The sequence below is a fragment of the Palaemon carinicauda genome, chromosome 1 (assembly GCF_036898095.1).
Source record: "Palaemon carinicauda isolate YSFRI2023 chromosome 1, ASM3689809v2, whole genome shotgun sequence".
Lineage (NCBI taxonomy): Eukaryota > Metazoa > Arthropoda > Malacostraca > Decapoda > Palaemonidae > Palaemon > Palaemon carinicauda.
The window spans coordinates 279114378-279141174 of NC_090725.1; the positions used below are offsets into that span (position 1 = coordinate 279114378).

The following is a 26797-nucleotide window of genomic DNA, read 5'->3' on the forward strand; positions in this document are numbered from 1 at the left end:
TTATTCCAAGTCAATTCTAATCAGTTACCTTAATAAAGATGATAGGCCTCCTGCTTCTCCAAATAAGCAAGTCTACAACCACCATTGAATCTGGCTCGTCTTTCACTCGGTATTCTAGCTCACGAAAATGAATACAACTATCAATTAGGTCAACACTTTTATACAATTGTGACCAATTCAATTGCAAAAGATCAATCAAAATACCATTCCAGTCCACTTATGATTTCATGATCGGGTATTTCTTACATGAGTATGACATATCCGAGACAGGCTGCTCTGTCTTAGTTACCAACTAAATCAAGGCATGATCAGATGTCCCAACTGGAGAACCAGGCTCCCCAAGACCTCCCATCCCTAGCTCACAAGGATGGTGAGGTTACAGACAATATCAAGCCTGAGTGGGACTCAAACGTCCCGTACAATAAGTTGCTATGCAGGGATGTTTCTGCTTATTGTAGCACACTCCTGCACCCTAAAAAAATGGTGGGATTTGATTCAACATTACAGTAGCCTATATTTCCATGTAGAGGGATACAGTATACACATCCAACAAGTCTTAAAAGTTTTCTAACACTAACACAAACAGTTCAGCAAAGTCAGTCGCCATAATAATCAGTTACCCCTTTCAAGCACAGTACTTGGAAAAGCCATAAGAGAAAACTATCTGGATACAATGCCGATCTCTACAATATGACAAAATTATCCGGTATTATAACCAGTACAAATCCCTGTCAGAGGTAATGCGTGCAGTATGTGCAGTGAGGTTTGCTTTAATGGAATAGTACCCTACTTAAGGATGTTTCATAGTTACTATTCATTCTCAGTTGAACTGCTTTTTGCCTTTTACTTTCACTTGCTTCCTTCAGTTTCTTCCTGTTAAACCTTATTCTTTACTTCATTTTCAATTCTCATTTCAGAAGAAATTCACTATATGAGTCATATAGGAGTTTACCAACTTTACTCAGTGATCTTGTGAAACTAAACATTATAATAAAGGATATAACTTAACATAATTAGTGATGTCAATTGGGAGAAGGAGAATAAACAAAAGAATGGAAAAACTAATTTCATATATAAACAACTGTGAGGGAAATCTGAAATAAAAACACCAATAATGATGATGACGACTGTGGTGTATTTTGAGTTTCAACCTGCAATGACGTTCTATATAGACTAATTGTGAAATATAGTCTAAAGGTCTGGAAAACTTGATAATTCTAAGAAACTACCTCAATTATCATTGAGTGAATAAGGCAATGAGTGACTTACGGGCTCTCTATTCTGTGCCAAAGCCACTTCTCTCAATGCTTGAAGCTGACATTTTACCAGTTCTGTTGGACATAAGGTGAGTGAAGAGAAGAATGCTGCAAAAAATCCAGCTGTTGCATTACTGAAGACTGATAGGTCTTGGACACTCTGTAAAGTTTAAAAAGATAACATGATATAAAATCAGAAAAATCATATAACAATCTAATTGCTGATTTACTGGAATATTCCTAAATGTGTACTGTACATACAACTAAACTAGAGTACAGTTTCTTACTTTTAGAATAATCAGTTAACTACCAAATATCTTTTTCTATTGAACATGCACTTGATAATGCTCACAAAACATCAACTTGTTCAGGTTAGATTTTTTACATTTAAACATTAGACTTGATTCTAACTAAACAAACTTGAAAAAATATAGTGTCAATTTCTGACTAGAAATCAAATAAGAAATAAGCAAATTTACCTTTGCACCTGTACCATAAGCCACTGCTTTCTGACAGATTCCATAGCAAGCAAATAAAACAGAATTCTCAGCAATATTTGCTGCCAACGCAGGTACTGTTCCAGCATACAATCCCCGTATGCCATCTCTCTTGAATGTCTGAAGGAAGCAACCAACCATGTTTTTGTAAAGTTCCGGGAATGTTTGCATCTTAACTTTTACAGTGTCTAACGGCTGACCAACATACACGCTGGCAACTCCACCTAAAATCAATGAGTATCACACAAAACACTTGAGAGATGGAAATATGACAAATTTCGTAGATAATTTGTATTTTTCCTACCATACAAACCTTAGCTATTTACATGGGGTATTATTTTGGCGGAGCTGAAATGACGAGCCATTAAATTTTACCGAGGGTTAACTACCCCCTCCCTAATTAGCTACCCCTCCCCCCTCACACACTGTGAATAGCTCAATTCACTTAAAGGTAGGACTTGACTTGGGGGTCAGGGCTGGCGGGTAACATTTGCGTAAATAGCTAAGGTTTGTATGGTAGGAAAAATACAAATTATCTACGAAATTTGTCATTTGTTCCGTAACCTAATACAAACCACGCTATTTACATGGGGTGACTTACCCTTAGGAAGGGCGGAAAGTCCCCAGCCTTCTGGCTTCGGCTTTACCGGGGGACTCCAATTCCGAGTTGTAGAACTCAAGGAACGGGAGCCCCTAACCCTCACAAGTTGTCATGTTTGACCATCGTGCGGCCTACCAGGATGTGTGTGAAGGAGAATAACGTGACTCGTCCTAGGAAGTTGACCTGGAGTTCTTATGTGGAACTCTAGGCTAGGACGTTCCAAATACCACCTCGTCAGGATATGGGAGACGCGACAGTATTAAGGCTAATACTAGGAGCACAAGGAAGCATGGTTTACCTGCAGAGGTTGAGGTCAGCTGCGCAAAGACCTGGATGCTGCTATCCCCAAGAGAGGGGAGAGTGAAGAAAGAAGTAAGGGCCAGACATACTCTTACAAACACACAGACTAAAACCGGGTAACAATGCCCTCAACCTTCTGCTACTTGTCCAATAAGGAGCCTGAGGTTAGACCAGCTGTTGTGCAGCCACCACAGGACCGATAGAAAACGTATCGAGGTTCCTGTGGGTCACGTCTTGCAGGTAGTGGGCTGTGAAGGTCGTCTGACGCTTCAAGACCCCAGCTTGTAGAACCTGCGTCACAGAGAAGTTTCTCTTGAAGGCCAGGGAAGTAGCAACACTCCTGACGTCGTGAGCTCTGGGAAGACGTGACGGAGGAGAGTCGGGATTCAAGGTGCTGCTTATCACCTTGCGAATCCATGAAGACATGGAGTTCTTGGTGACCCTCCTCTTTGTCCTCCCTGTGCTCACAAACAAAGCTTGCACATGAGGACGGGCTGCAGCTGTTCTTTTGAGGTAGCGCCTCAGACTCCTGACTGGGCACAGTAACAGATGGTCTGGGTCATTTGTTACAGAACGTAGACTCGTTACCCTGAAGGAGTCGAATCTTGGATCCGACACCCCAGGGTTTTGAGTCTTATCAATGAACTCAGGGACGAACCTGAACGTTACCTCCCCCCATCCCCTTGAATAGGCAACGTCGTAGGAGAGACCATGAAGTTCACTTACTCGTTTGGCCGAGGCCAACGCGAGTAGGAACACCGTCTTCCACGTTAGGTGGCGATCAGACGCCTGGCGTAATGGTTCAAAGGGAGCTCTTTTCTGAGCCTTGAGCACTTGAACCACGTTCCAAGGAGGGGGTCTGACTTCCGACTGGGGGAAAGTAAGCTCGTAGTTGCGTATGAGTAGAGAAAGTTCCAACGAAGAGGAAATATCCACTCCTTTCAGCCTGAAGGCTAAGCTTAAGGCTGAGCGATAGCCCTTCACCGCCGAGACCGAAAGGCGCATTTCCTCCCGAAGATATACAAGGAACTCCGCTATTGTTGGAATAGTGGCATCGAGCGGAGAGAAACCCCTTCCACGACACCAACCACAAAAGACTTTCCACTTCGCCTGGTAAACACTGGCAGAGGATACTCGCAGGTGCCGAGACATTCTGTCCGCAACCTGTTGAGAAAATCCTCTCTCCGTGAGGAGTCTCTGGATAGTCTCCAGGCGTGAAGCCGAAGCAAAGCTACGGCCTTGTGGAAGAAGTTGCAATGTGGTTGTCTGAGTAGCTCGTGACATGGAGGGAGTTCTCTTGGGGGTTCCGTTACGAGTCGCAGAAGATCCGGGAACCATTCCGCATGATGCCATAGCGGAGCTATGAGAGTCATGGAGAGGTTGACCGATAGGTTGGCCTTGTTGAGCACCCTTCTCATCAGACAAAAAGGTGGGAAGGCGTAAACGTCCATGTTGTCCCACCTGTGTTGAAATGCATCCTGCCAGAAAGCCTTGGGGTCCGGGACTGGAGAGCAGTAAAGGGGCAGCCTGAAATTCAAGGCTTCGCAAACAGGTCTACAGTCGGAGAACCCCACAAAGTCAGGACTTTGTTGGCTATCTGAGGATCCAAAGACCACTCGGTACTCACTATCTGCGTCGCCCTGCTGAGGCTGTCGGCGAGGACATTCCTCTTGCCAGGAATAAAGCGAGCTGACAGTGAGATCGAGCGGGTTTCGGACCATCTCAGAATCTCTACAGCAAGATGAGATAGCTGTTGCGAGAAGGTACCTCCCTGCTTGTTGATATAAGCCACTACTATGGTGTTGTCACTCATCACCACCACAGAGTGGCCCGCCAGGGTTTGTTGGAACTGTTGAAGAGCCAGAAAAACGGCCTTCAATTCTAGCAGGTTGATGTGGAGGCACCTTTCTGATTCTGACCAAAGGCCTGAGGCTCTTTGGTTCAGAATGTGGGCCCCCCACCTTTGATTTGACGCGTCCATAAACAGAGTCAAATCTGGGGGGGGGGGGGATGAGGAGATCTGCTCCCTTCCATAGGTTCTCGTCGTCCAGCCACCATCGAAGATCCGCCCGTTCCGAAGGTCCTATGGGAACTAGGAAGTCCGGGGAATCGTTTCCCTGATTTCATCGTGACTTCAGCCGCCACTGAAGGGATATCATCCTGAGGCGGCCGTTTGGAACAAGACGAACCAAAGATGATAGATGGCCTAAGAGATGTAACCACAGTTTGGCCGGAAGCTCTTCTCGTCTGAGGAAAGGTTCTGCTACCTTCCTCAGCCTTGCTATCCTTTCGTCTGATGGAAAGGCTTTGTGGAGAATCGTGTCTAATTTCATGCCTAGGTGTACCAGTTTCTTCGTAGGGCGCAGAGAGGACTTCTCGAGATTTACCAAGATCTCTAGATCTTGGCAAACTTCCAGAAGCCTGTCTCGGTGTCGCAGAAGGGTCGACTCCGAGTCTGCCAGGATTAGCCAGTCGTCCAGATAACAAAGGAGACGGATGCCGTTCCTGTGAGCCCACGACGAGATCAGAGTGAACACCTTGGTGAACACCTGCGGTGCCGTGGAGAGACCGAAACATCACCTCGAACTGGTAGGTCTCGTCTAGGCCGAATCTTAAGTACTTCCTGGAAGACGGATGGATGGGGATCTGGAAGTACGCGTCCTTCAAATCCAGAGTGCACATAAAATCTTGTGGTCTCACTGCAAGTCTGACCATGTCAGCTGTCTCCATACTGAAACGAGTTTGTACGACAAACTTGTTCAGTGCTGAGAGGTCGATGACCAGTCTCCAGCCTCCAGACGCCTTCTTTACAAGAAAGAGTCGACTGAAGAAGCCTGGGGAGCCGTCGTCGACCTCCTGAAGAGCATCCTTCTTGAGCATGGTCTCGACTTCTGCCTGGAAGGCCAACCCCTTTGCTGATCCCAAGGAATAGGAGTTCAACGACACTGGATTCGCTGTCAGGGGAGGTAGAGATGTTGTGAACGGGACGCGATACCCTTGACCGATCACAGAGACCGTCCAAGGGTCGGCCCCGAGTTGCTGCCACCTCTGCACGCAACTTTTTAGGCATCCCCCCACAGGTGGACACGCGGGGGGACTGCCACTCCTAGTGTTTGCGACCTTTGCCGCTTCCTCTAGGAGTTCTACCTCCCTTAGAGGACTTGCCACGTTTCTTGTCTTTCGGCTGAAAGGACTGCGGCTTAGACACGCTTGCCTTAGCTGGCGGAGCCTGCTTAGGTGTCCTGCGAAGCTGCTGTTGACGTTGTTGTTGAGGGGCTGGAGGTTTATAGGGCCGAGATGTCAGGGCCCTTTGGAGGAGAGAGTCCTGGTTCGACCTCCTCCACCTCTCAGCCGACTGCTCCATGTCACAAGGCTCCAGTAACTCCCCTCCAAAAATAGAGGAGTGCCTGAGCCTGCTGACGTCTGCAGTGGGGATCTTCGGATGGAACCTCTCGGACACTGAATCGCGTCCTTTGAGGATCAAGTTGGCCCTCAGGTTAGTGACCTGGTGGGCTAGAAACTCAATAGAGCGAGTGCCCGAGAGGAGGAAGGTCTCCAAAGCTTTCCTATTGCTCTCCTTGGACAGATCCTCAGATTGCAATAGGATGCCCAGAGACCCAAGCCAGAGATCAAGCCACTTAGTTGCCTGCAAGGCACTCTTCGCGACTTTTTCCAGGTTTTGGGTCTCTGACGCCGCAAACGTCACCTGCCGGGTAGAGAGCTTCTCGAAAGGAGTTCCCTTAGCTAGTTCTTCCACGGAATGATGGAGTGGAAGAGACATGCAAGACTCCACGTCGATCTCAAAATACCTCCTCTGTTGGACTAGAGGAGGTGGGAGGAGTCTGAACCCGGCAGAAGAATGTCCTGAGGAAGCCAGACCGGAGAGTTGAGCTTTGACCTTGTCCCTGGCACCTTTCACCCCTTTAGACCAGGGCAAAGCCGCACTAGTCTTGGGGGGCTTCTGGACACCAAAGACCTCGTCAAGCACGGTGTCTTTCCCCTCGCGAGGGGCTGTCTCCGGGTCCTTGATTTTGTTGAGCTCCCTCATCAATCCAAGGACCTGCCAGAACGCATGTTCTGACTCGCTGTTTTCTCCTCTTGGTGGACTGGCAGCTAAGTCTCCCATCCCCAAGAGGTCTTCTTGGGGAGAAACATGGACGTCCTCCCTAGGGATTGCTGACTCTTGATGAATCCTCAATGAAGATTTTGGAACAGTCTTGGTGTCCTTCGATTCCCTCCTGGGAGGAAAGTAGGACTCCAACACAGACGCCCGAGGAGGAACCTCCTCCCGTGCAACCCCTCCTCTATCTGGAGAAAATTCTCCCCTTGGTGCCAAGGGAGAATTCTCCGAGTTAGAGGAATCCCCCGAGGACGAGATAAACTCATCTACAGGAGGGGTGGAGCTGCAGAGGTTGGAGAAGGAGAAGGGGTCCGCCTGATGGGGTTCCTGGAGACCAGCTTTTCCCGGGGAAGAGTCACCACGAAGCCCACTCCTTTCCTTTTCTTCAACAGTGGAGAACCCGTCACAGGGTCCCGTCCCTGATCAGTGCTGGAAGGCTTAATAGCCTGGACCACAGCACTGATCATGTGGCGGAACCATGGTAGACGGGTAACTGACGCTGTGTCAGCAAACCCCGCTGGAGAAAAGGGGATCTCGCGACCCTTAGGAGTGGACACCACGGGGCCTTCCTGAAAAGAAAAAGATGATTGCCTAGACCTCTCTGCCGATCTTTCTTGTTCTGCCGTTGTCCTCCTCTTGCGCGGAGGTGAATCCTGGGAACACCTCCCAGGAGGAGCGTCCTGCTGAGGATCCTTGCGATCCGTATGACCCACAAGGGCGGGAGCGATGTCGCACCTGGGAGAGCTCGTGAAAAAAGTTTTGCGCGCGTGCGAGGTAGCGCGATGGCGCGTAGGCGAGCGACCTGTGGGTGAGCGTTCGCGCGTAGGAGAATGGCTTTCAAAGGACCGCGAATGATGGCGCGCAGGTGAACGCGCAGGTGAATGGCGCGCAGGTGATTGGTGCGCAGGTGAACGCGCAGGTGAATGGCGCGCAGGTGAACGCGCAGGTGAATGGCGCGCAGGAGGGTATGCACGAGGTCGAGTAGGAGAGCGTGCATATGAACGCGTAGGAGAACGTTCCAGAAAATGAGCTGGCGAGTGGCCGCGCGACCTCTTAGGAGAGCGCTGGTGATGGTGGGAGGGAGAGAGATGTCTCCTAGAATATTTGATTTCCCTCAACTGGTGGCGCGCAGATCTGTCAGTGATTGGGGCGCATGAAGGAGAGGCCCCTTCTTTAGAGCCTGCAGGCCCCACAGCGTATTGGCGTGAAGGGCGAGCTGTAGGAGATCTTGGGCGTCTGTGCGCCAAACTTAAGAGGCGCTCAGAAATCGAAGGGCGCGCAGGGGCAACTGGAAGTGCAGGAATCGACGAGTGAGGCAAAGGTGAACCCTTGCGAGCGTCTGAATCAGAAGATCTTGAGGGCGCTGGCGAGCGTGGGCGCGCAGGGCGTGCAACAGGCACAGGCACTAGTGCGTGCTTGCGCGCGCAGGAGAGTGATGGTGCGCAGTGCGCCCATCAGGAAGTTGTTGATTCTCAGGCTGGGGGCGCCCTAAGGAGAACTGGCGAGCAGGGGAGCTCTGGCGAGTAGAAGATCGCTGGCGCGTTGGAAGGCGTTGCACCTTTTCTGGATGTCCAGGAGAGCGCTGGCACGCAGGAGATCGCTGGCGCGTTGGTTCTTCACAGGCTGAAGAGCGCGCCCAGAAAGGCGCTAGCGAGCAGGAGATCGCTGGCGCGTTGGGGAGCATTGATCATCCTCAAGATGGAGAGCGTGCCCAGGGGCGCGCTGGCAAGCAGGAGAGCGCCGGAGTACAGGAGGTCGCTGGAGAACAGGAGATCGTTGACGAGTAGGTGACGAAGATGACCTACGCTCAACTGCACGCAAGCGCGCAGGTGCGCGCACAGGGGCCAGGGACTTAACCCCAGAGTCCTTTTCCCCCGAAGGAGACGGTGCCTGTAGGATTACAGGTGACGGCAGCACTGAAGATCTGGCTGGAGTAGGGGATCGTGAACGATCCGCAGAGAGGTCAAGGGATGTTGTAGGTATGACCTCCTGATGAGGTAGTTCCTCCGCAGGGGGAGGAGAAGGAGACCCAAAGAGGCGCCTCCTCACCCCTTTATAGGGAGAAGGGAGCCCCCTCTCTCGAAAAGGCCTACGGGCCTTACGTCGAATGCGACCCCTGGGTAAGGAGTCAGGGTCATCGGTCCTTCGAAGAGGTGTCTCTGAAAGCACGCTACCCCGGGGGGGAGACGAGCTCGCAGGAGAGACCGGAGGACCCACCCTTCCCTCCGAAGACTGCGCGGAAGGGAGAGGTGAGTCTTCAGCAACATCCGAGGCAGCAGGATCAAGGATTTGACTTGACACGTCAGAAGGGACAGACAAAACAGCGTCGACAATGTCTGAAGGATAAACCTCTGGAATTACCGGCGACTGTTCGACTGCAGCCCCCAGCTGCAACAAGTCAAACAGGCCTTCCTTGGAGGGAGTGCCCTTAAGCCCCAAGGAAGCCCAAAGCTGAAATAAACCATGGTTAGATACCGTACAGTCAAATTCATCAAAATATAAAATATCCTCCCCCGGGGGAGGAGAGGGAACAACCTCGCTAAGGGAGGCCACGCCCTCTCCACCACCCCGAGGTTGGCAAAAACTACTAGGGCCTGCAATCTCACTCGGCGGTTTCACAGGTGAAGCCGGACGAGGGATAGGCTACCTTCGGAGGAGGTTCGGGCGGTGCAAGGAGAGTCCTTAGAGACCTCCTTCTTCAAAGTCACCTTCGAAGGAGATCGGTCTCTCTTGGGCTTCTTCTTGCGCCTACGGCCGAACTTCTCCCACTGGGAGGCAGACCACTCCCTGCACACATTTACCTTGTCACACCGTTAATCTCGGCAAAGGGCGCAAAGGGTATGAGGATCCGTATCCAAAGAGGACATAAAAGTCCCGCACGGACGATTAGGAAGTCCAGGGCAAGTATGCATTGTTAGAGTCGAGGCCAACTTCACACACAAACTGGTTAAAGAGAAAGCAGATAATTAAAGGCTGTCAAGCGAGGGTGAGAGCAGAAACGTCTGATCATCACCCGAGTCAAAAGTGAATTGAGCTATTCACAGTGTGTGAGGGGGGGGGGGGGGGCTAATTAGCGAGGGGGTAGTTAACCCTCGTTAAAATTTAATGGCTCGTCATTTCAGCTCCGCCAAAATAATACCCCATGTAAATAGCGTGGTTTGTATTAGGTTACGGAATAATTAAAAATTAAAAGTTAGATCTACAACATGCATGTATATAGATATCATCATAGAGTATTCCATTGTCAATCTGAATGACTGGTAAGATGTTTAAAACTTGAAAAAACATGTTCTGTATTTTAAAGATCATGCGATAATGTGAAAAATAATAATTCCTGAGTAGTAAGCATCCTTATTTTGTCAACAATCACTGTTTACATAACTGAGATGAGTTTAAATTAATAAGAATTCAATGTATTCACACTTAAATATCTCCACTTAGTGTCAACTACTTTTAGACATATAAAAATGCATAATTCTTACACATTGTAAGCTATTTTCTTTATAGGCAATATTACATATCAAAGACAATCAAAGTTATATTCCTAATACTTACCCATGGAGCCACCCATGAGGTCAATGAATGCATCTTTATGATGTTGCATTGTGAAATGAGTCAACGATCCCTATCGTTGGATTAAAAATCTGTAAGAAACAAAATGAATGTATATCACTGTATAATAAATTTTAAATTAAAGCCCTTTAAAAACAAAAAGTCATCATATACCATCCATCATAGTTGACTGCAATCAAACCATTTCCAAAATTATTGGTGTTATACAGTATACATAGTATATGTAAAAACATACATATACATACACGCACACATATATAAAGGATTTTGAGCAAAGCGAAAAAATCTATTTTTGGGTGAGATAGCCATGTCGTCCTGATGGAAGGTTCCTTAAGTCAGCTTTCTAAGGGATATTTTGCTACAGCGATACTCCCAGAGAATTAACCATAGGTCTCCAGAATTCTAACTCCTGACGCGAGTATCCTTAATATATCTTTAAGGATATCGCATAATATCAGGGGATGTATTTTTCTGATAAGACACATAGCAATCTTCACCCCGAATAGATTTTACTCTTTGAGGGGGAAGAGTGGCGAACGAAGGGGAGCCGTTATCAAGGTACCCGGTGGACCCCGTCCCTGTACTACTACGGCCTATTATCCCTTGTTGCATTTACGCAGGAATAGCTGTAGATAGAGTAGTTTCGGGTGGGGTCTTTCCATTACATGGGTGTTTTTCTTTTTAAAGAAGGGTGGGTCCATCAGGATAACATGGCTATCTCAACCAAAAATAGATTTTTCGATTTGCTCAAAATCCGTTTTTTGGGCTCAGCCATGTCGTCCTGATGGAAGCTTAACAGAGAATTAACTTGAAAGTACTATATCTGTGGGTTTGTACAAGTGCCTTTACTTTGAATGAGTTCCTTATATGGTCTCCTAGACCTTTATATATATGACATTACTGTACCGTTATTTGTCATATCCGCTAAATTTGGAACTAACTTAGGGCTTCCTGGCCCCTGCAGGGAAATTGTCGACTTCAACTATAAGGATTCAAAGTTTGCATTTCCGTAGGAACAAGAAGGAAACTTCTTCGAGATTACCTGGTTGTTCTTTGAAAATCCTACTAACAAGGTTTCTATTTTAAGGAAAATAGAAAGGCTCTGGAAATCTTTTATCATACTTCTGAGGATAAAGATGATGCAGATACATACTTTTGTTTTTTATTTTCATAACCAAAAACAAAATATATTAATGTATCGTGAGAAGGAATCTAGCCTGCATATATGAACATCCTGGTATATATATTTTTAACCTGTGAGGGAAGAATATGACAAATTTGGAGATAATTTGTATTTTTCCTAACCATACAAACCTTAGCTATTTACATTGGGTATTACTTTCGGCGTAGCTGAAATGATGAGCAATTAGATTTTTAACGAGGGTTAACTACCCTCTCGCTAGGTAGCAAGGGGGTAGGGGAGGGGTAGCTACCCCTCCCCCCTCACACACCGGTGAACTGATTCACTTCGCTTAGAGGTAGGACTTCACGGGGGACAGGGCTGGCGGGCAAATATGTGTACTGTAAATAGCTAAGGTTTGTATGGTTAGGAAAAATACAAATTATCTCCAAATTTGTCATTTGTTCCGTAACCGAAATACAAACCACGCCATTTACATAGGGTGACTTAACCCTTAGGTAGGGTGGAAAAGTCCCAGCCTTACTGGCTTTGGCTTTGCCCGGTTACTCAGAATCAAAGTGAGTAGCACTCGAGAAAAGGAGTCCCTGCACCTCGCAAATTCCTTGCTCCGCAAGGAAAGTGCGGCCTACATAAGCTTGTGTGTGAAGGAATGAAGTATGACTTGTCCTAGGAAGTTGACCTGAAGTCCTTTAGATGGAATTCTAGGCTAGGACGTTTCCAATACCACCTCGTCAGGGTATGGGGGACGCAACAGTATTATATTAATACTAGGAACACAAGGAAGCATGGTTTACCTGCAGTGGTTTGAGGTCAGCTATGCAGAGAACCCAGGATGCTGCTTTCCCCAAGAGCGGGGAGGATGAAGAAAAGAGTACGGGCCAGACATACTCTTTACTTCATGCAGTCTAAAACCGGGTAACAATGCCCTCAACCTTCTGCTACCTGTCCATTAAGGAGCCTGAGGTTAGACCAGCTGTTGTGCAGCCACCACAGGGCCGATAGAGAAAGTATCGAGGCTCCTGTGGGTCACGTCCTGCAGGTAGTGGGCTGTGAGGGTCGTTTGATGCTTCCAGACTCCAGCTTGTAGCACCTGCGTCACAGAGTAGTTCCTCTTGAAGGCCAGGGACGTTGCGATGCCTTTGACATCGTGTGCTCTGAGGCGACGTGATGGAGGAGGGTCTGGATTCAGGGCGTGATGGATGACCCTTCGAATCCAGGCTGAAAAGGTATTCTTGGTGACCCTCCTCTTCGTCCTTCCTGTGCTCACAAACAGGGCTTGCGCGTGAGGACGAACTGCAGCTGTTCTTCTAAGATAACACCCCAGACTCCTACTGGGCATAGTAGGAGATGGTCTGGGTCATCTGTTACAGAACGGAGACTCGAAATCCTTTTGAGTCTAGCAACCAACTCAGTGACGAACCTGAACGTTACCTCCCCCTATCCTCTTGAATGGGCGACGTCGTACGAGAGACCCTGAAGTTCGCTGATACGCTTGGCTGAGGCCAGACCGAGCAGGAGCACCGTCTTCCAAGTCAGGTGACGATCAGAAGCCTGGCGTGATGGTTCGCAAGAAGGTCTCTTAAGAGCCCTAAGAACCCGAACCCCGTTCCATGGAGGAGGTCTCACTTCCGACTGGGGGCGGGTAAATTCGTAGCTTCGTATGAGCGAAGAAAGTTCCCGCGAGGGGGAAATGTCTATTCCTTTCAGCCTGAAGGCCAGGCTTAAGGCTGAGCGGTAGCCTTTTACCGCCGAGACCGAAAGGCGCATTTCCTCCCGCAGATATAAAATAACTCTGGCAATCGAGGGGATAGATACCTCCCCCATGACACCAACCACAGAAGACTCTCCACTTCGCCTGGTAGACCCCTGCAGATGACTTTCGCGGGTGTCGAGACATCCGCTCCGCAACTTGGTGCGAAACGCCTCTCTCTGTGAGGAGATGCAGGATAGTCTCCAGGTGTGAAGCCGAAGCGATGCTACGGCTTTGTGGTAGATGTTGCAGTGTGGTTGCTTGAGTAGCTCGTGTCGTGGGGGAAGCTCTCTTGGGAGTTCCGTCAGGAGATGCAGAAGGTACGGGAACCACTCTGCATGATGCCATAGCGGAGCTATCAGAGCCATAAACAGGTTGACCGATAGTCTGATCTTGTTGAGCACCCTTCTCATCAGACAGAACGGTGGGAAGAAGTAGACGTCGATGTTGTCCTACCGTTGTAGGAAGGCTTCTTGGCAGAGTGCCTTGGGGTCCGGGACCGGGGAGCAGTACAGCGGCAGCTTGAAATTCAAGGCTAACGCGAACAGGTCCACAAAGTCAGGACTTTGTGTCCACAAAGTCAGGACTTTGTTGGCTACTAGAGGGTCCAAAGACCACTCGGTACTCACTATCTGCGAGGCTCTGCTCAGACTGTCGGAGAGCACATTCCTTTTGCCCGGAATGAAGCGAGCCAATAGTGGTATTGAGTGGACTTCGGTTCATCTTAGTATCTTTACTGCAAGATGGGAAAGCTGTTGTGAAAAGGTACCTCCCTGCTTGTTGATATAAGCCACTACCGTGGCGTTGTCTCTCACTGAGTGACCCGCCAGGGTCTGTTGGAACTGTTGAAGGGCCAGATATACGGCCTTCATTCCTAGCAGATTGATGTGGAGGTACTGTACTTTTCTAATTCTGACCATAGGCCTGAGATCCTTTGGTTCAGAACGTGCCCCCCCCCACCCCCTTCTTTTGACGCGTCCGAGAACAGCATAAAATTCGGGGGAAGGACGAGAAGATGCACTCCCTTTCGAAGGTTTCCGTAGGTCAACCACCACTGCAGGTCCATTCGTTCTGCAGGTCCCATAGGGACCAGAGTGTCCGGTGAATCGTTGCCTTGATTCCACCGGGCCTTGAGCCGCCATTGCAGGGATCTCATCCTGAGACGGCCATTTGGAACAAGACGGGCCAAGGAGGAAAGGTGACCTAGGAGTCGTAACCAAGAATGGGCTAAAAGCTTTCCTCGTCTGAGGAAAGGTTCTGCGACTCTCCTCAGCCTTGCTATCCTGTCGTCTGATGGAAAGGCTTTGTGGAGATTGGTGTCTAATATCATGCCTAGATATACCAGTTGTTGAGATGGAAGCAGAGAAGCCTTCTCGAGATTTACCATGATCCCTAGATCTTGGCAAAGTCCCAGAAGCTTGTCTCGGTGTCGAAGAAGGGTCGATTCCGAGACTGCCAGGATTAGCCAGTTGTCCAGATAGCGAAGGAGACGGATGCTGATCCTGTGTGGCCATGAAGATATCAGGGTGAACACTCTGGTGAACACCTGCGGTGCTGTGGAGAGACCGAAACACAGCACCTTGAACTGGTAGATCTTGTTGTCTAGGCTGAATCTCAAGTACTTCCTGGAAGACGGATGGATTGGGATCTGGAAGTACGCGTCCTTCAGATCCAGTGTGCACATGAAGTCTTGTGGTCTCACTACAAGTCTGATCGTCTCTGCTGTTCCATGCTGAACGAAGTTTGTTTGACAAACTTGTTCAGAGCTGAGAGGTCGATGACGGGTCTCCAGCCTTCAGACGCCTTCTTTACAAGAAAGAGTCGACTGAAGAAGCCGGGAGGAGCCGTCGACGACCTCTTGGAGAGCATCCTTCTTGAGCATGGTCTCGACTTCTGCCTGAAGGGCTAGCCCCTTTGCCGATCCCATGGCATAGGAGCTCAACGACACTGGATTCGCTGTCGGGGGAGGTAGAGATGTTATGAACGGGACGCGATATCCTTGGTTGATCACGGAGATCGTCCTGGAATCGGCCCCGAGTTGCTGCCATCTGCACGCGCAACTTTAGGCATCCCCCCACTGGTGGACATGCAGGGGGATTGCTAATCCTAACGTTTGCGGCCTCGGCCGCTCCCTCTAAGATTATTGCCTCCCCAGGAGGACTTCCCGCCCTTCTAATCCCTGACAGGAGGGGGCTGCTGTTTAGACACCTTTGTCTTTGCTGCCGGAGCCGGTTCCGATGTCCTAGACTGACGCAGCTGTTGTTGTTGAGGTGCTGGAGGCTTGTAGGGTCTGGATGTAAGCGCCTTTTGGAGGAGCGAATCGTGATTCGACTTCCTCTACCTTTCAGCTGTCCGTTCCACGTCCTTGGGCTCAAACAAGCTCTTTCCAAGGATGGAAGAGTGTCTGAGCTTGCAGACATCCACGGTTGGGACTTTCGAGAGGAACCTCTTGGTCACTGCATCTCGATGCTTCAACATCGAGTTTGCCCACAAGTTTGAAACTTGGTGAGCCGGAAATCGATGGTGCTCGTGCCCAAGAGGAGGAAAGTCTCCATGGCCTTCCTGGTACTCTCCTTGGACAAATCCTCGAATCGCAACAGGATGCCCAGAGATCCAAGCCAGACGTCCAGCCACAAAGTGGCCTGCATGGCACACTTTGCAGCTTTCTCCTGGCTCAAGATCTCCGAAGCCGAGAATGTCACCTGCCGGGCAGAGAGTTTCTCGAGAGAAATTCCCCCGGTAAGCTCTTCCACGGAATGGTGGAGAGGAAGAGCTAAGCAAGGCTCCCCCATGATCTCGAAGTACCTCCTCTGCTGACGGCTGACAGACGCAGTGTCAGCGACTCCCACTGGAGGGAAGGGGATCGGGCGATCCTGAGGAGTAGAGATGATGGGGCCTGCCTGAAAAGGAGAAGAATGTTGCCCAGACCTCTCTGAAGATTCTTCCTGCTCCTGCACGTGCGCTGCTTTGCGTTTACGGGGTGGAGATCATGGCGATGATCTGGAAGTACGCGCTCCAGAAGACTCGCCAGGTTGCCCGTGTTGCGAAACCCGACGGGAATCGCGGTCGAAATTGCGCTGGCGCGATGCTAGAATCGTTGGTTCGCGCGCGGAAATGAAAGCGCGGGCGAGTGGGCGCGCAGGTGAGGGTGAGGGCGGGAGTAAGGGCGATCGCTGGCGGCAGGGAGACCGATGGCGCGTAGGCGAGCGATGGCGCGGAGCGACCGATCGCGTACAGGAGAGTTAACGCGTGGGCGCATAAGAGACCTACGGCGATCTGAAGCATTGGTGCGTTGAAAAACGCTTGCGCGCAGGGGAAGAATAGCGCGGGCGCTTAGGAGATCGTTGGCGCGCCGTTGCACGGCCAGAAGATATCAGCGAGGGTGCAGAACCAGATGGTGAGGTTGCGCGCAAGGGCGAACGCTCGTGGGCGGGCACAGAAGACTTCTCGTGGGCGCGCAGAGACTCGTTCAAGTCTTGAAGTGCGCACCGGTGATGGTGCGCAGGCGATGGCTTGCGCGTGGGCAAACTCTGAGGGAGCGCAAGTGATTGTCGGCGAGGAAGCGAAGGAATAATCTCCTTGCCTCCGCCCAGATCCGGAGATCGTGGGCATGTGGGTGAACGTTGGCGCGCATTGCGCACATCAGGAAAGGGCGCGCAAATGTGCGCTGGCGAGCAGGCGATCGTGGGCGTTCAGCGAAGGAATAATCTCCTTGCCTGCACCCAGATTCTAAGATCGTGGGCAAATGTTGGCACCCATTGCGCACATCAGGAAAGGGCGCGCAGATGAGCGCTGGCGAGCAGGCGATCGTGGGCGTTCAGGAGACCGTTGGCACGCATGTGCGCTGGCGAGCTGAAGAGTGCTGGCGCACAGAAGGTCTCAGAAGCGCAGGTGAGCGCTGGCGATCAGGAGATCTACGGCAAGACTCAGCTACGGGAGATCACTGGAGAGTTGATTCAGCAGAAGTCTGGTCCACAGCAGGAGTAGCGCGCGAGCGCGCTGGAGAACGTGGTTGCACAGGTAAAACCTGGCACTTAAGGGACTTACTCACATTGTGAGGTAAGCCCTTTGCCCCGAAGGGACCGGTGCCCGTTGGAAAACGGGGTGCGTTGGCGCCCACTGCGCATCTGCGTCCAGGAACGAAGATGGAAGACAAGAAAGTCTGGAAGGCGTTGGAGATCGCGAACGATCTGCCGAAAGATCTAGCGATGCAGCAGCAACGGTCTGGTACTCTTAACCCCCTGAGACCAGGGCAGAGCTGCACTGGCCTTAGAGGGTTTCTGAGTACCGAATACACGATCCAAGACTGTGTCCTTGCCCTCTCGAGGAGGGATCTCTGGGTCGGAAAACCCATTGAGAGTCCTCAATAGAGTCAGAACTTGCCAAAACGCATGTTCTGACTCTTGCTGTTCTCCTCCTGACGTTGGACTTGCAGCGAAGTCTCCTGTCACCAAAGGCTCTTCTTGGGGAGAGTCGCGGACGTTCTCCGAGTGGCTAGTTGGCTCCGTCCTGGTTCTTGTAGAGGACTTTGGCAATGTCTTGGAGTCCTTAGATTCCTTCCTGGGAAGGATGTAGGACTCTAACATTGATGATGGTAAGTTCCTTCCGGTCCCCACTTGAGAAGACCTCTCAGCGCGAGGAGAGGCTTCCCTAATTGGTGCGATGGGGGAAAGTCTCACCTCACGTGATTCCCCTGAGGACGGGATGTCCTCGTCCGACAGGGAAGGAGAGATAGTCTGGGGGAAAGAAGGACCTGCCTCGAAGGCTTGCATGGAGTCAACTTAGCCCTTGGAGAAGTTACCACGTCCGGAACACTCTTTTTCTCTTCAAAGGGGTAGAGACAACCAAGGATCTGTGACCTAATTCAGAGAAAAGAGGCTTGAATGCCTGTGTCACTGCTTTGATTAGCGCACCGAACCAAGGCTGTTGGCTGACAGACGCGCTGTCAAACACCCCCTTTGAAGGGACAGGGATAGAAGGATCCCTGGGAGGAGTTCTCATAGGTGGGTTTGCCTGGAAAGGCTTAGGGATCCTGGACCCCTCTGGATGTTTCCCTTCCGCCACAATACGCGCTGTTTTGCGTTTGCAGGGAGGAGAATGAGGTGATGGCGACCTTGCCGTACGTTGTTCAGCAGTCTGGCGCGCGGGAAGATATTGATGCTTGCACGGGGGCGCGTAATGGTGCTCGCGCGGGGGGCATAATGGTGCTCGCGTGCGGGAGACTGATGGCGCACAGGAGCGCGCGCGTGGGCGCGCAGGATCGGGGCGTTAAGTGCGTGGGCGAGAGCTCGCGTTTCCCTTTAGAAGTCGTAGGGCAAGCGCGCAGAGGAGAGATACCCTTGGCGCGGGGGGGGGGGGGGGAGAGGAGTTGAAGCCTGTTCTGCTCGTGGGCGCGCGTCTTGTGGGCGTGCGTCTTGTGGGCGTGCGTCAGAATGATGGCGCGCAACTGCAGGAGAGGATGGGCGAGGGCGCGCGCGCACGTATCCTTATAGATGCGTGCAGGTGAATGCGCGTGTCAGCGCAATGGCGAGCGCTGGCGCGCTGGAGAAAGCTGGCGCGTAGGCGAGTGCTGGCGCATTGGCGAGCGCCGGCGCGTGGGAGAAGTCAACTTAAACTTCCCAACAGCGCCCAGATCAGAAGATCGTGGGTGCGCAGGAGAGATAACTGCTGGGCATGGGCGCCAGCAGGCAAGAGATCATTGGCGCGTAGGGTAGCGCTGGCGTACAGGCGTACAGGAGAGCGCTGACGCGCAGAGGAGCGCTGATGCGCAGGTGAGAGTTGGTGCGCAGCTGGGCGTGGGCGAGTATCTGTTTGCTCAGGCAAAGCCTGCCGCGCAGGAGACCGTGGGCGCGTATACTCAGGTGCATAGCGCGTATGGAAAGTATGCGCTCTTTGGCGCATACGCCCTTGATGCCCTGTATTAGGGTTAGATGACGAGGCCTGACGAGCGTGGAGGTCAGATTTCGTTGGCGCGTAGCGCACATCTGCATCCAGGAAAGGCGACGACAGGTCGGCAGGTCTAACGGGTGGAAGGTCGACGTGTCCTTTGAAAGGACGACCTTCCACCGAAGGGGATCGCGAACGATCTGCAGAAAGGTCCAGGACCAAAGTAGGAGCAGTCGGTGATCGATGACGAGGTTCCTCCACGGGGGACTGCAACGAAGATGTAGAATCAAAGAGGCGCCTCCTCACCGCAGGTGAAGGAAGGTCTCTCTGACGAAGAGGAAGGCGAGCCTTGCGACGAATACGCTCTCTGGGGCCCGCTGGATCAGCAAGCTGACCTTCTGCAGTCCTCCGAAGAGGAGTCTCTGTAAGTGAACTCCCCCGAGGGAGAGAAACACCAGCAGGTGAGACTGTTGGACTTAGTTTCTCCCTCGCTGGTTGAACAGGAACGGGAGAAACTAAGCCGTCAGCTACTGTAGGGTTTGAAGAGGCAGAGGTGATGGATGATACCGCATTGGATACCTCTGACACCACAACGTCGACAATCGACAGAGGATCAACCTCTGCTGGAGGCGGCGATTGCTTGACAGAGGCACCCAATCGGATGTACTGTAGTCCAGTAAGACTTCCTTGGAGGGGGAACCCTCGAGCCCCAAGGAAGACCAAAGCTGAAAAAGGAGAAAGATCCCGCTTAGACTTCTTCTGTCGCCGGGAAAACCTCTCCCATTGGGAGGTAGACTACTCCCTGCACTCACTACACACTTTATCCTTATCACACCGTTGACCTCTGCAGAACGGACACAAGGTGTGAGGGTCCGTCTCAACCGCCGACATATAAGTCCCACAAGGGCGGTCGGGTAAACCAGGGCATTTCCGCATGATAAGGAGAGAGGCCAACTTCCAAACAATCAAACTGAAAGAGAAAGCAAAAAAGATTAAGGCTGTCAATGCGAGGGTGAGAGCAAACACGTCTGACCATCACCCGAGCCAAAAGCAAAGTGAATCAGTTCACCGGTGTGTGAGGGGGGAGGGGTAGCTATCTACCCATCCCCTACCCGCCGCTAACTAGCGATGGGGTAGTTAACCCTCGTTAAAAATCTAATGGCTCGTCATTCAGCTACGCCAAAAGTAATACCCTATTTAAATAGCGTAGTTTGTATTTCGGTTACGGAACAAACTATTTTTTGAGCTTTGTTTGACAAACAAGTTTGTTCAAAAGGGAAGGGTCCATGACAGGCCTCCAACTCCCGTCACTTTCTCCACCAAAAAGAGGTGACTGTAGAAACCTGTAGACTTATCTTGAATGAAAAGGAGCACGCTCTTCTTCAACATCCCTTCCTCCTCTGTAAGCAAGGCCAAGGCTTTCAAGGGTATTGGATGCCCCATTTACTTTAACTTAGCATACAGATACTTGCAACCTTAGAAGGGTAGTAAGTACAGAACCAGTTCAGAAGAATATTCCCTACCCAAGACTCAGCCCGGTGTCTCTACCACGTAACCCAGACGGGGAATCGCTGGCATCCACATTTCCTATCCCCTCCTCTATTCACACTGCCACCCTTCTTAAAAGGAGTGGGCACGTCAGCTAGAAAAAGTTGTGCATGCCTAAGCTCTTTCAAGTAAGAGGTCACGTGAGTTGCAAACCAGATCTCAGGTAGGGTGCAGAGCCCTTTTCCGATCCCCGATCCCGTAGACCTGTCTGGCCCCGAAGATACAGCTGTTGTCACCTTCAAAGAGCTGGGGTCCTTAGAGGAGACTATGTGGTGGATCAGGGAGTCCTGTGAAGCAGTTCTGCATGACTTAAAGTGTCACCTGCCCACGAATCTCCAACAGGATTGATTCAGCACCCTATACTGATGAAGTTCTGCAAGACGAAAGCCACCTCCGGGGAAATTGCCAAACAATACAAGGCTCTTGTAATTCTCCAAAGTGCTTGGGGTTAACAATCTTAATGACTTTGTGAAGTACATGACTGCTCCTGACCCCTGATCGAGTAGGAAGAGCATGGAGAAAGACCAAGGATAAACCTCCAAGGTTGCCACCTCTACTGCCTAGAGTATGGGGGAGGCAGGATTCCCCCTGACCTGCTGGAGTGAATGACTTCTCAGACCTGCAGATATGATCATCCACTCAGGCCAGGGCTAGGCCCAGGAGATCAGGTCACATCAATTCCAAAAAAAATTTCTATCCTTGAGGGGACCCAAAGTTCTGATCAATAACTCAAGTCCCACCCCAAAAAGGTAGAGCAACGTTTGCCTCCCCCAGACAATTGTACTCACGAATGAATGCAAGGACTCACTAACTTAGGTTGGTCGCGGTCCTGTGTCATTGAGACATCCTGTCCCTGAAAAACCTCATCTCATTGATGGCTGAAATCTAAGTGGGTTGTCAGTGAGACGGTGGAGAGGTGGTAGTTTCCTTCCCGCTATCAACAGGTCATTAAACCTCGTTATAATTAAAATTACCATGTTTCAGCTTCGCTGTTATCTATTCTCCTAAATAAAGGACGATGGTTTGTATTCATGAAGGAACAATTCTTAATTGGTGATTGTAAATGTCTACCAGTACTAGTAATACATAAATGGGAAATTTAAGTAGGAACAGAAGCACCTCCAGACAAGAGTTTTATGAACTGTGCTCATGAGTTTCCCGTGTCAGGAAAGCAGATAAAAATGAAACTTCAAACAAAAAAACAGTAAGAAGAAGAGAGAACTTTTTATATTAATAAATATCCAGATTATTAGTAGCCACCAACTACAGTTTATGTATCAAAATTACGAGTTGGATGAGATCTATGCAATTGTGTCATTTTTAATGTCCTTACTAATAGTGTACTATTACTACGATAAAACTAGTAAGAATAATAAGTCCTAGGTTAGGTTAGCCTTTTGTTGGGTTGTAAATTTAATTGAAAATGGGGTTTTTCAGTTGTATCTTCTTAAATATCAAAATGTCTATTTAAAAAATATATATTTTTTCCTAATAACTACATCAGAATCATTCAAATTATCTAGAAATACACCATGGGTATATCTCTTGTTTTCTTAAGGATATTATGCTATATTACAGTATTACCCTTATAACTTCATTGTCTATGAAGTATCTGCATACAGCAGTATTGTACAACAAACAAATCAGCCTTGCACAAATGGCTACCCTACTCCAGTAATTTAAACCAAGTTTATGGTGGGCAACTTACCAACATGATTCACATGAATTGAAGGACTGCTTAGGTTGTTGTACAATATAACATACAGCAAAGTGAGTTCCAAAGCCACAGTCAAGGCTATACTCTTCTCCATTTCAGCATTGGAAACTAGCCAGGTTTATGTTATTTTCATGTAATAAGTTCAAGTCAGTTCACTATTCTTATAAATAACTTTGTCCAATACAATGATACTGTAAGGAAATTCAGTGACGGTACAGTATGTAGCCTACTACCTTGATTCTGTTATAGTATGTGGCCTACCAATTTTGAATGTGTTGCCTCACTAGAATAGCATAATATTTAAATGTCCCGAGAAAAGTTCATGAAAATAATTGAACAAGCCTACTACTGTCATTTTAAAACTTCCTGTTGACATTTATCACTGTTCCGATATGAAGGGTTCACAGGTACACCAAGTCCAGAATTTGGCAGGCGACAGTCTGGTATTTAATTTACGTCTCAGATCTGTATAAGTGAAAAACGTGTTCCCAGTACAAGTAGATTTGGTTGCCAGACAAACTTTTAGTTTCTGCTTCCTGTAACACTTGATCCTGCCCGAAAGATTCTCTGTTTAATAGTATCATGGGACTCAGTTTAAAACTCCTCACAAAACTCATGAATCCTATTCCGACAAACAATTTGTTTCATCACTCACAGCAACTGTATTAATAAATTATCGCACCAACATCTTAAAAGGGATTAGGTTAACTGAACTAGGTTAATTTCAGTACTAAAAAGGAATCAACCAATTACTAAACATTAAAACATCATTCTTCATTGTTACCAAGAAATTATATTTCATTTAACGTTATTATCATACAGTTAAGTCTCTCTCGACATAGGGACCAATCAGTAGATGTATTTTACGGTGGGCCACCCACTATACCGATGACAGAATATCGTTTACCACGTTCAAAAGGTAAGCCACATACTACACTGACACCAGAAATTACGACAATGTTAACATTATTTTGTGTTTTGCAGTCCACGACAGCAATCTGTCTTTGCTATAGCAACCATAGCCTGAGGTTATATGCACGAGGGGAGTTTGTCTTTGAACTTTGTATTTGTTTACAGAGCGTTCTTCAGGTTCAGGTGTCGGGCGGAAGGATTGGCCTTTTCATCGGCACCTCCTTAGTTTTCATTTCTATTATATTTCTATTTGGTTGCATTTTCTACAGAATCATACTCTTTATATTGTGTAGAGTCCGTTTCCACATTAGAATGTCTAAATATAAGATGATCTTTTCCATTCTTCTATTTTTTCTACAAATAAACAATATATAGTTCGTTAGCAAATGAGCAGGAACTCGTATTTAACTTGGTTGTGGTAACAATACTCTAAACATCTAAGTAGACCTTGACTCTACTTATTTTTACTACATTCTACTCTGCCAGTGCTGTTTGGTTGCATTGATGACCGAATACTTTTCATTTATTTTACTGTAGTATATTAGTTGTGTCTGTAGTCAATAATGATAAAAAAATATCTCTTTGCTTGAACTTGAAAAAAAAAAAAAAAAAAAAAAACAGAATAGATACAGCCAAACTGCGCTCAAATAGATTTTGGGGTCATCACAGAAACGGTTGAATAAGAATATTATAACAGTAAATTATAGCAATTGGTGACTAATTTATTCAATGCATTGTTCTCTAGTCTTGGGTAGTGCCATAGCCTCTGTACCATGGTTTTCCACTGTTTTGGGTTAGAGTTCTCTTGCTTGAGGGTACACTCGGGCACACTGTTCTATCTAGTTTCTCTTCCTCTTGTTTTGTTAAAGTTTTTATAGTTTATATAGGAAACATTTAGTTTGATGTTACTATTCTTAAAATATTTTATTTTTCCTTATTTCCTTGCCTCACTGGGCTATTTTCCCTGTTGGGGCCATTGGACTTATATCACCCTGCTTTTTCAACTAGGGTTGTAGCTTAGCATTTAATAATAATAATAATAATAATAATAATAATAATAATAATAATAATAATAATAATAATAATAATAATAATATCTTACAGTAGACAGCTAAACGAGTCCAGTCAGAAGAGGGAGTTCCTGAACTTATATTCGTTATAAAACTTTGTGTGTTCTTTAAAAGATGATTAATCTGTATGTATATATATATATATATATATATATATATATATATATATATATATATATATATATATATCTTCAGTGAAGGCAACAACAGCCAGTGATGAACACAAATTTCATAGTATGGATTGGGAAAGAGTAGTTCAAAATATCCTTTTTTTTATTCCCAACGTTTCGTGATTCTTAATCACATAGTCCAGGGCTACAAATAAAACACATACAAAAGAATTAAGAAACAGTTAAATTTTTTTTTACAAATTCGTTCAAAACATTTAAAACAGATTTTACCATCATTGGTCAAGTGTCAAATAACGATGACTTACCTCTTCTTTAATTCATATTGATCACACGACTAGTTCTGTCGTTAAATACCCAAGCTTCTTCTATTAAATTATATTTGTCGTAGTTTTCTTTGGTTTGTTTTCTAACTCTTGTTGGCATACAGTTTCCCACTACACTTCTGCGAGGTTGGTTCCACTACTTCGTCTGATATATATTTATTTTTTTTTCTTTTAATTTTCATTTAAATTTTAACTGATTTTTATTGTTTTGAACGAATTTGTGAAAAAAAATAACCATTTTTTAATTCTTTTGCATATGTTTTATTTGTAACCCTGGACAATGTGATTAAGAATCACGAAACGTTGGGAATAAAAAAAAAAGATATTTTCAACTACGCTTTCCATATCCATACTATGAAATTTATATATATATATATATATATATATATATATATATATATATATATATATATATATATATATATATATATATATATATAAAACACACACACACACACACACACACATATATATATATATATATATATATATATATATATATATATATATATATATATGTATATATATATATATATATATATATATATATATATATATATATATATATGTGTGTGTGTGTGTGTGTATGTGTGTTTAAAAGTCCAAATATGAAAAATAGTAAATCATAAGATTATTCTATAGTTTTCACAATGGCACGAAGCTAACCATTAGATGAAAAATGACAATAATTTTGTCTTTACTTTTTAAATTTTTCTACTACATTTGTATACAAAAAATTTTTGACCAGCTCATCAAAATCAGTTTTACGTAACACACAATGCACTCTTGCATAGATGCTCTGATGAGAGCAATAACGCAATTTAATTGAGACGTTAACGCTTAATATTATTATCATTATTACTTGCTAAGCTACAACAGTAGTTGGAAAAGCAGAATGCTATAAGCCCAGGGGCTCCCATAGGGAAAATAGCTCAGTGTGGAAAGGAAACAGAGAAATATAAAATATTTTATAATTATCGCTTATATAAACTAAAAAAAAACTTTTACAAATCAAGAGGAAGAGAAATAAGATGGAATAGTGTGCATGAGTGAACCCTCAAGCAAGACAACTCTAACCCAAGAGAGTGGAAGATTAGAGAACAATGGTTTGATTTTGGAGTGGCCTTCTCCTAGAAGAGCTGCTTACCATAGCTGAAGAGCCTCGTCTACACTTACCAAGAGGAAAGTAGCCACTGAACAATTATAGTGCAGTAAAAAGAAATTGCTTGGTAATCTCAGTATTGCCAAGTGTATGAGGATAGAGGAGAATATGTAAAGAATAGGCCAGACTATTCGGTGTGTGTGTAGGCAAAGGGAAAATGAACCGTAACCAGAGAGAAGGATCCAATGTACTACTCGTTAATTATGTAAGGAAAACAATGTCTTTATTTAAAGACACACTAAATTGTTTTCTACAATCATTTTATAAAGTTCAGCATGACTAATTGTTATTTCAAATTTGTGTTGCACCGAACTTACGGCGCATATATGAGTGAAAATGCAAAGTTCAGCTGAGAAATTAGTGTTCAAGTCCTCTGGATAAGCAAAAAAAAAAAAAAAAAAAATGTTTTTACAATACTGAAAATACGCCTGAATTTCATGGATGCTGAAATTAATGAAGTATCACATTAGTAGGAAAATAAAATATTTCTGATATTTCTTTGTATATATATTCAATCTTTTCATCTCAGCTTTAAGGTTGTCAACAATTGTGTAAAAGATTGGGATACGATATTTATCCCTGGTGCATCTCTCCCACTGTCATTGGTGTGGTGAATTTGCTTTTATATATTGTGTGGAAGTTTTGTTCACAAATAAAAATATGTTGAAGCATCTGAAGAAGTCTATTTATTCCTTGCTTTCATTAACCAAACACTTCGAACTGCTTCAAACTTCTATCAATAACTTCTTGAAGTCTATTATTATTATTATTATTATTATTATTATTATTATTATTATTATTATTATTATT

General features: G+C 46.9%; 1 protein-coding gene across 4 annotated transcripts in view; it reads right to left on the minus strand.

Moving 5' to 3' along the window:
- Nucleotides 1-26797, minus strand: part of LOC137657112 (mitochondrial ornithine transporter 1) — an 85834-nt gene that overhangs the window by 51230 nt on the left and 7807 nt on the right. Inside the window, exons 1-5 of one of the 4 annotated variants that reach the window (XM_068391481.1) lie at nt 23355-23452; nt 22381-22580; nt 10330-10418; nt 1736-1977; nt 1270-1416 (exon numbers count right to left, since the gene is read on the minus strand). In XM_068391481.1, the coding sequence (XP_068247582.1) occupies nt 1270-1416; nt 1736-1977; nt 10330-10378 (438 nt within the window). In that variant the 5' untranslated portion in view covers nt 10379-10418; nt 22381-22580; nt 23355-23452. Of the gene's footprint in view, nt 1-1269; nt 1417-1735; nt 1978-10329; nt 10419-22380; nt 23453-26797 lie in introns of those variants that run through there. The other 3 variants (XM_068391487.1, XM_068391477.1, XM_068391492.1) reach the window with 3 other exon arrangements.